Source organism: Leucopleurus acutus, assembly GCF_964270905.1.
Source record: "Leucopleurus acutus genome assembly, chromosome: 1".
NCBI classification, from domain to species: domain Eukaryota; kingdom Metazoa; phylum Chordata; class Mammalia; order Artiodactyla; family Delphinidae; genus Leucopleurus; species Leucopleurus acutus.
Genome location: NC_139142.1, coordinates 188575277 through 188585330, shown reverse-complemented (window position 1 = coordinate 188585330; position 10054 = coordinate 188575277). Strand labels below are relative to the sequence as shown.

The 10054-nt window shown below is 34.1% G+C and overlaps 1 protein-coding gene across 1 annotated transcript in view; it reads right to left on the bottom strand.

Moving 5' to 3' along the window:
- Window positions 1-6418: 6418 nt before the first annotated feature.
- The window catches only part of MALRD1 (MAM and LDL receptor class A domain containing 1), a gene marked incomplete at both ends in the record, with an annotated part of 584975 nt that continues 581339 nt past the window's right edge, over window positions 6419-10054 (bottom strand). The window contains 2 exons of the mRNA XM_082854883.1: window positions 6419-6499; window positions 9118-9193. Of these exons, the coding sequence (XP_082711009.1) occupies window positions 6419-6499; window positions 9118-9193 (157 nt within the window). The remainder of the gene's footprint in view (window positions 6500-9117; window positions 9194-10054) is intronic.

Here is a 10054-nt window from a genome sequence, read left to right as displayed (position 1 = left end):
AGACCATATTCTTTCAGAGTTTCCTGGCTAAATTTGGCCCATTGTGTTTCCATATAAATTTGAGCCAGCTTCTCAGGTCTTAACCATCTGACAGGAATTTGATGGGGATTTTATTGACTTTACAGATTAATTTGGAAAAATCAAATATTGTATCTATTTATAGGCCTATTTTAATATCTCTCAATATTTTAGGCCATATATGTCTTTTGTAAGATTTATTATTCCAATGTATTTATTTTAAATTTATTATGATAGTTTCATTTAAAATAATTTGTTTTATGTTTCTTCAAGATATATATTCAGTTGAGCACTATATATTATTCTTGTATCTAACAAACTTGTTATACTATCTATAATGACAATGTATTTTTTCTTTTCCAATACTTATATATTTTTTTCTTTTTTTATGTCTTATTTTCTCACTAGGATCACCAGTAAAAAGTTCAAATATTTTAAAAGAAGTGGTATTAGTGGCCATTCTTGGCTCATTCCTAATACCAAATTGAAATCAACATTCCACCATTAAGAATAGTTGTGAGTATTTTTGTAGCCACTTTTTATCACATTAGAAAAATTCTTTTTAGTCTTCTAAGATATTTTTTATTATGAACAGATGTTGTAGTGACCAAATGCTTTTTATGCATATATTAAAATGATCATGTGCTTTTTTTCTCATTCTGTTAATGATTGATTTTTAAAGTTAAACTTAGATTTGTGGAATAAATATGAAAACAGTAATATATTCATAATAAAAAATATACATTTAGTACTTCACATCTGTTTTTATGAGTAACATTGACCTAAAATTTTCCTTTATTGTGATGTCTTTGTCAGAGCTTGTATCGAAATTTTGCTGTCCTCATAAAATGTGTTAGGAAGCATTATCTCTTTTCCTGTTCTCTTGAAGTGTTTATATGTCTGGCATTATTTACTTTTTTTTTTTTTTTGCGGTACGTGGGCCTCTCACCGTTGTGGCCTCTCCCGTTGCGGGCTCCGGACGCACAGGCCCAGCGGCCAAGGCTCACGGGCCCAGGCGCTCCACGGCATGTGGGATCTTCCTGGACCGGGGCACGAGCCCATGTCCCCTGCATCGGCAGGCGGACTCTCAACCACTGCGCCACCAGGGAAGCCCTATTTATTTTTTTAAAGTATTATAATATTTGCTAGTGGATCTTATGAGCCTAGAGTTTCTGAAGGAAGATGAGGTATGGATCAATTACTTTAACTGGTATAGGATTACTTAGGTCTTCTATTAAGTTTTTTTTAGAAATTTGTAATTTTCCAGGAATTTGTTTATTTCCTCTAGAGTTTGATATTTTTATATTTTTGGTTGTAAAGTTATTTTGTCTTTTTCTTTTTTTTTTTTTTTTACAATACTGTCATTACCCTCCTATTTCTAGGATTTGTAATGATTTTATCATTTCCATTTCTGACATTGGCTATTTGTACATTATCTTTTTCCTTTGATTTGTTTCCTAAGAGCTTTTTCATTTTATGCTTTATTTCCCCAAAGTTTCATCAGGGGGTTATTACTCTTTTTAAAGAAACAACACAGTTTTATTGTTCCACTTCATTTTATATGTTTTCTATTTTATTAATTTCTTACCTTAGATATTTGAAGAAACTTGGGTGCTAACAGTGTAAAGAAGAGTTATGAGATCAGCATCGAGGGGAGGATAGAAGTCCCAGATGGGATGAATCCACATAATATAGAGTGTTTGTTACTTACCTCTCCTCTCACTGTCTCACTGCCTTGTCTCACTTCTTTCACTGTAAATATTTCTTTACAGATATTTGTTGAACAAATTAATGACAATATAGTTATCCCACAGTGACTAATTTTTTTCTTTAGCCATTAGTTTATGGTTAGTGATAGACTAATTGTCTGTTATTAAAAAAATAAAATAAAAAGCTTGATAGAGAAACAAGGTTTCTTATTCCTGATCTCTTATGCTGGCATTTCTTTTATTGGCCCCAAATTATATACTGACTGCAGATAATTATGCTAATTTCCTCAGCTGATTTCTTAGTAACACAACTCTGGGAAAATATTATAAAACTCTGAGGAAGTTGTCTTGAAAGGGGCAAGAACCAGGCCTAAATAAATAAACATTTTAAAAATTAGAAGAATAAAAAGCTTTTTATTATTGCTTCCACATTCTAGAGAAGAGACTGTGTTCTTTACTCTCTCAGAATGTTTAATGACATGTATCATGTGAATTTTTAAGTGGATCTTTAAGTATCATAGTCATTCATTCATTCTTTTATTTATTTGCATGCATACTTTGATTCATAGTTAATGAGTTCTTTAATTCAAGATATGGCATGCAACCAGTTTCACTGAAATTTCACAAAGTGGGTGCTTGTAGAAAGTGGTGTCTTTTCACTTCTAACTATTTAAAGAGCAAGGTCTTGAATTTGATGTTACTTATTTTAGACATTAACCCTTGAACTGATTTTCTAGATACAATAGCAAAGAAATCCCAGGCATTCTGCAAGTTGATACAAAGAAAAGCAGAATAACTACTTCTAAGACTCACAAAGCTGTCATTGTTCAGACAGTGAAATATATACTTGAAATCTTATTTTTTAAAAGGCTTTTTGGAAAAAAATTCAGAGTCCTTTTATGGATGTTCCCTGGATTTTATTTTTAAGAATAAAGTTTAAGACTACTTATTGCGAAAGACATTGCCGTGAATATAGTAGTTGGTTTACCTAAAGTACATGCCCTTAAATGCAAAATACAAGGCGGTTATTATTTAAAGGAGTCATGAATCTTCAGTTCTTGGTGTGATAAATGTGAAAAATGATTGACAGCCATGAAGATGAAAAGGGAAAAGCAAATTTTTACACAATTCTTTCAAAATGCCATCTAAATGTAGAAAAAAGTAGGCAAAGATGATATGGGTATAACAGAATGATATGTTATATTTATATACCAAGAAAGCACTATTAAAATACGCTTCTTTATCACATATGTTTGCTAGTTTGCTTACAGCTAAACATGGTTTGTCTTAGTTATAACATTACTATGCTAAAATTTGGCTGATTCTAGTTAAAATATACACACTGGGAAATATTTTTAGTGCTTATTAGATTTATAGAGATTACTGCTGTGCTACTCACAGGATATTTCAATATTGTTCTAAGCCAGTGCTCTCGGAGAAAACTTTATGTGATGATGGAAATGTTCTCTGTGTTGTGCAATACAGTGGCCACAAGCCACATGTGGTTACTGAGCACTTGGAATGTGGCTAGTACAACTAAAGAAATGCACTTTAAAAGTTTATTTAATTTTAGCTAATTTAAATTTCATATTAAATATCCACATGTGGCTAACATACTATACAGCACATTATTTCCATGTATGTGAGTTAAAACACATAAACTACTTAGAACAGTATTTGGCAGATAATTAGTACTTATTAGCTTGTTATTAATGTTGCTATTGTTATTAATATGCTTAAAGTGTATTTTGGGAAAGAGCAGGTTGATCACGTGAATCCAGTTAGCAATAAGATATTGTCTTAAATATTTGTGCACTCAAAGTTCTAAGAATCTGTCAGCACTACTCATTAGTGTCTGTTCTCCTGACATCCACCAGCTTAAAAAAAAAAAATTGTTTTCAATAGATTCTCTGTCCATTGTGAAATCTGAGATGTTTTTACGATTTAAAGCTGAGTTATATAATTTGTGGACTCCGTATACTTCCTGTTGTCCCTTCCTCTATTTTTCTTCTTCCTTTGCCTATTTTAAAAATCACAATGGTGCAAATTTGGACTTATATCAAAAAGTTTTCAGAGGAAGAAATATGCAAATAAAATTTTTTCTAAATCTTACATTAAATTATGAAAACAACATAAGCATCTACCTCTTCTACTTACTGAATAAGAAAAATCTATTTTATTTTTTTAGTTTCATAGAATTGCCATATATATTTATAAGACCTCACAAATATTTGACTTAAATATTTTAGAGCACATTTAACTTGCTCCCGAAGAAAATTTTGAACACTTTTAAGAGTATCTTAATTTTTAGGCTCTGTAGATTTTCTGTCATTAGTCTCAATCAGGAGCTACATATGTTATGAATTCCCTCAATATTCCTATGAAACAAGTCAATTTAAGTTGGATAATCATTTTTATTATCTCTTTTGCACCTTCTCTACATTTTTCATGCATTAGCTTTGAGGTCTTTACTAAAACCATACCTGAATTTTAATTCACTGCTTCTTTAAGAAGTTAGGCAAAGATCTTGATTATATTTGTTTAGTTTTTAACAAATTTATTGGAGTATAATTGCTTTACAGTCTTGTGTTAGTTTCTGTTGTATAACAAAGTGAATCAGCTATATGTATACATATATCCCCATATCCCCTCCTTCTTGCATCTCGCTCCCACCCTCCCTATCCCACCCCTTCCCACTAGCTATCTATTTTACATTTGGTAGTGTATATACATCAATGCTGCTACTCTCTCACTTCGTCCCAGCTTACCCTTCCCCCTCCCTGTGTCCTCAAGTCCATTCTCTACGTCTGAGTCTTTATTTCTGTCCTGCCCTTAGGTTCATCAGAACCTTTTTTTTTTTTTTTTAGATTCCATATATATGTGTTAGCATGCAGTATTTGTTTTTCTCTTTCTGACTTGCTTCACTCTGTATGACAGACTCTAGGTCCATGCACCTCACTACAAATAACTCAATTTCGTTCCTTTTTATGGCTGAGTAATTTTCCATTGTATGTATGTGCCACATCTTCTTTATCCATTCATCTGTCGATGGACACTTAGGTTGCTTCCAGTCCTGGCTATTGCAAATAGTGCTGCAATGAACACTGTGTACATGTCTCTTTTTGAATTATGGTTTTCTCAGAGTATATGCCCAGCAGTGGTATTGCTGGGTCATATGGTAGTTCTATTTTTAGTTTTTTAATGAACTTCCGTACTGTTCTCCATAGTGGCTGTATCAATTTACATTCCCACCAACATGCAAGAGGGTTCCCTTTTCTCCACACCCTCTCCAGCATTTATTGTTTGTAGATTTTTTGATGATGGCCATTCTGACCCGCACGAGGTGACACCTCATTGTGGTTTTGCTTTGCATTTCTCTACTGATCAGTGATGTTGAGCATCCTTTCATGTGCCTGTTGGCCATCTGTATATCTTCTTTGGGAAAATGTCTATTCAGGTCTTCTGCCCATTTTTTAATTGGGTTATTTTTTTGATATTGAGTGGTATGAGCTGTTTATATATTTTGGATATGGATATTAACCCCTTATTGGTCATGTCATTTGAAAATAGTTTTTCCCATTCAGTAAGTTGTCTTTTCGTTGTGTGAATGGTTTCCTTTGCTGTGCAAAAGTTGTTAAGTTTAATTAGGACCCATTTGTTTACTTTTGCTTTTTGTTCCTTTTGCCTTAGGAGATAGATCCAAAAAATATTGCTACAGTTTATGTAGAGTGCTCTGCCTACATTTTCTTCTAGAAGTTTTATGGTTTCAGGTCTTACATTTAGTTCTTTAATCCATTTTGAGTTTATTTTTGTCGATGGTGTGAGAAAATGTTCTAACTCCATTCTTTTACATTTAGCTGTCCAGTTTTCCCAGAACCACTTACTGAAGAGAATGTCTTTTCTTCATTGTATATTTTTGCTTCCTTTGTTGTTGATTAATTGACCACAAGTGTGTGGGTTTATTTCTGGGCTCTCTATTACGTTCAGAACAACAAAGCTTCTTGACATATATTTTAGCAATATTTTTATATCTATGTAAAGGTAGATGTTAAATGATTATTTGAATGAAAGGAAGTTTAGGATGATAATTTATCACATTTTTTCCAAAATGCAGAAATAAATTTTACTCATGGTTATGTTGTTAGGATTACTATGATTTGTCCACCCATTCCTGCTAGTTAGTTTGTATACTAAGTCAGTTCAACTTTGTTTCTAAGGTCAATGGCATCTAAATAAGCATCTTAAAACTTCTTTATATTCAGGATCTGAAACAATTTGATTCATCCTTTAAAGAAATGAAAGGAAAACAAGAAACTTAAGTGGAACATTTTATCAAAATATTCATATATATAATGAAGATAAGGTTCTGATTCAGATTCCATGAAAACATTCAATATATTCCATAAGACAATTTATTTGTAAATGTAATAATTAGAGTAGTATTCTGAATCCCTCCTATTTTTACTATTGCATGAGTTTCTATCAGATTTCATGGACTGGAATACAAGATCATACTTGATCTTTTTTTTGCTTGTTGGCTGGTTGGTTGTTCTTTTTCTTGCCACACCATGTAGCACGTGGGATCTTGGTTCCCCAACCAGGGATCAAACCCGCGCCCCCTGCAATGGAAGCTCAGAGTCTTAACCACTGGACCACCAGGGAAGTCCCAAGCGTACTTGATCTTGATGGTACTATTTGAGATGATTAGATTCAGTCTCCAGGCTTCCTGATGTTGTGTCATATAATGGATTTGAGAAGGAGTACATAGAACTCTAAAGAAAAACACATTGAGAAAAGTTATGATTTTAGGCGTTAAAATAAGAGACTTCTTTCCAGATCATGCAGATTGAGGTGAATTTTTAATGGATTTTCATTGCAGTAATAACTAGAGCATCACCAGCTCCTACTTCAGCACCTCCAATCCACACCGCCTGAACCACTGACGCAGGCCTAGTCTTGGTGTATGCCCAGCGTCCTCTAGTGGCATAGGAGTCACTGCCTCATCCTCACCTCTGCATATACCTTATATGGATCATGATTTTAAAAATATAGCAACAATAACAAAGTACAAAACCCCCTACTTACTTATGAGACAACTGGGGTAGGTTGAACACTGATTGAATATTTGATTGTGTCAAGGAATTATTATTAAATGTTTAAGCGTGTTACTGTGGTTATATATTTCTTTATGTTCTTATCCTGGTACAACTGAAGTCTGTACAGGTAAAATTAAATGATATCTGGAATTTGCTTAAAAACACTCTGGTTGACACCAAGAGTGAACCATAATGTAAACTATGGACTCTGGGTGATAATGACATGTCAGTGTAAGTTCATCAATTGTGAGAAATCTACCCCTCTGGTGGTGGATGTTGATAATGGGGGAGGCTATGCATGGGTTGGGGCAGGGAGTATATGGAAAGTTTTAGGTTCTGCCCTGAACCTAAAACTGCTCTAAAGAAAATTAAGTCTATTTAAAAAAGTATCACCACCATTCTGGTGGGTGAAGGGAATAGGTGGCAGTAGAGGTGAAACAAGAATGACCACAGGTTGATAATTGCTGACGTTGGCTGATGGGTATGTGGTTTTCATTATACTATTCTCTCAATTTCTATTTCAGAATATGAGAATTTTCTCTAAGAATGTTCAGAAGAGTATTTTTGGGCAAGTCTATTTCTCTGTTACAATGTCAGGGAAGGTGCACTTAGTTTAATTAATACAAAGTCATTTGTTTCTGAAACAACAGAAATCAAAATAGCAACAAAAGTCTAGAGCTATGACAGGATTTCTTAGCCATTCTTAATCGGAAGAAAAAAACATGAAAGAGGAATGATAAATATAAAAATGTCAAATTTAAAACACATTTTAATTCCTTACATCATTTGTAACTTTCAGATACTAAAAGTTAAACTACTCTAAAGACTAAAAAGATTGTTTTCTTTAGTAAAAATGAAAATAGGTTTATATTACACCTTCCTACTTTGTCAAGAAGATGTATTACATTTTGTTTCTTAAATATTCATTTATTTATTTGTTTATTATCCATTAAGTAGGACTACATTTTCTTTTCTTTTTTTTTTTTTTTTTTTTGCGGTACGTGGGCCTCTCACTGTTGTGGCCTCTCCCTTTGTGGAGCAAAGGCTCCGGACGCGCAGGCTCAGCCGCCATGGCTCATGGGCCCAGCCGCTCCGCAGCATGTGGGATCTTCCCAGCCCGGGGCACGAACCCGTGTCCCCTGCAACGGCAGGCGGACTCTCAACCACTGTGCCACCAGGGAAGCCCTACATTTTCATTTTTATTCTACGACTTGACTGACTTGGCAAATCATCCAAATTAATTCTGTGTTCTGGGAAATATCTTCCTTCTTCCTTTCATTCCTAACAAAACAGTACTAAAAGTGTATATGACATCATTATTGAAGATGCAATGCCCTTAATTTCTCCTTTCCTCTTTTTAAGTTATCAGGTAACAGAAATAAAAAAGTCAAGGGTTGTGTTAGACTTCAACCACATCACTCAAAAATTCTAGAAACCACCTGATCTGAAACCTTTGCTACTCAGTTTCAGCAACAGTAACAACTGTTTTATGGAGGATTTTCATTAAAAAAAATAATAGGAGAAAATGAAAGTTGGTTTTCTACGTGCTCACTTTCACAAGAGAATGAATTTGATACAATATTTCTAAAATCAGATGTAAGGAAGCTTTCATACAGAAGAAGTGATGTGTTATGGCTAATCCTGTTTTATACCCAGAGGGATGCTCATATTACCTATTTAAGAAAGGGGTGAGAGAGATTTTATTATACTTGCCATTTTCTCTCTAGCCTACTTCATATTGCACTGATAAGGAGTAGCCCTAAAAAGAGGCCAAGAAAGATGTACCACTCTTTTCCTTTCTCCTTTCTCTTTCTAAGTTATCAGGTAACAATCCTCACAGCCCACACCTGAATTGAAAGAGAGCATAGAACGCTATTCTCCCTTTTGTGTTTGGGAATAAAATATGAAGAACAGTCAATGAAGAGTTACTGTGAGTAGATGACTAATACTTTGTGGGTTAAACTGATATTTTCCAGATTTGTCAGCTCTATTTGGGTATGAACAGTGACCACAAAGCCATTTAACAGTGAACTGATTCTACAAGCAGATTGAAACCATCCTGAAATGGAAAATTCTCATTGCATATTTAGAGAGACTGAAACTCCTTCCCATCCCATCTCTTTAAGTGGAGAAATAATTCCACTAAAACACATCTTTTAACCATGATATGGGAACATGTCCAGACAACACTGTGTGTGTGTGTGTGTGTGTGTGTGTGTGTGTGTGTGTGTGTATGTGTGCACGTGTGCAGGCTTATTCCCCGTTCTGAAACAATACAGTTCATTACCACTTACCTCTGTTTTCTCTGGGTTGCTCCAGTTCCCATAAATTGGATTAACAAATGCACAGTTAACACTTCTTTTAGTTTTCCTTAAAGCACCCAGGGCCACAAAAAGAAAAGTAAGTATTAAAACGCACCACACGACATTTTCAGGCTATTATCTGATAGAAATCTTTGGGAGACACATTATCTAGCCAGTGTACTTATTTTTATGAATGTATTTCCATAAGTAAAGACTTTTTTGCAGGATACCAAGGCAAACACATTCTTGAAAGCAAATGTAATTTGACCTCTGAATATTTAAATCCAAAAAAACCCAAGCACATAAAAAAAGTTGTTCTTAAAATTGATTGCTTAAATATTATTCAAATAATACCAAGGTGTACAAGATTAGAAAGAACAATGTTATATAAAGTTGAATTGGTTATAAGGAAAGGCCACCTTGAAGTCCCATCGACTTCAAGAGTTGCCAAACCTACCACATCCTTCATGACAGTGTCTGCCATAAAGATTTGTATGTAGTGCCTGTCATAGTATTTAACATTTTAAAGAGCAAATTTAAATATGAGCATTTTGAAGAGATCTTTATGTTACTATTTCCTTTCATGGATCATAAAGAGGCATGTCCTTGGTAATCTGACATACTGGTCTAGATCTGCATAATTTACTCTGATTAACTGAGCTCCTAAATGATCATTTCCTTTTTATACTTCAGTTACTTAAGAGTCAATAGACTTATCGGAAGACAAGTAGCCCTGCTATAGCTGGTCACAACTGATGAAGAAAAAATGCTCATCACAGGAAAAATAAAGGTAACCAGATAACTAAATACACCCTATTGAAGATATAAGGAAGATCCCCAATATGTGCGCACACACACACACACACACACACACACACACACGTACACGTACACATACACATAGTGGAGAATGAAAGACCGATTCCAG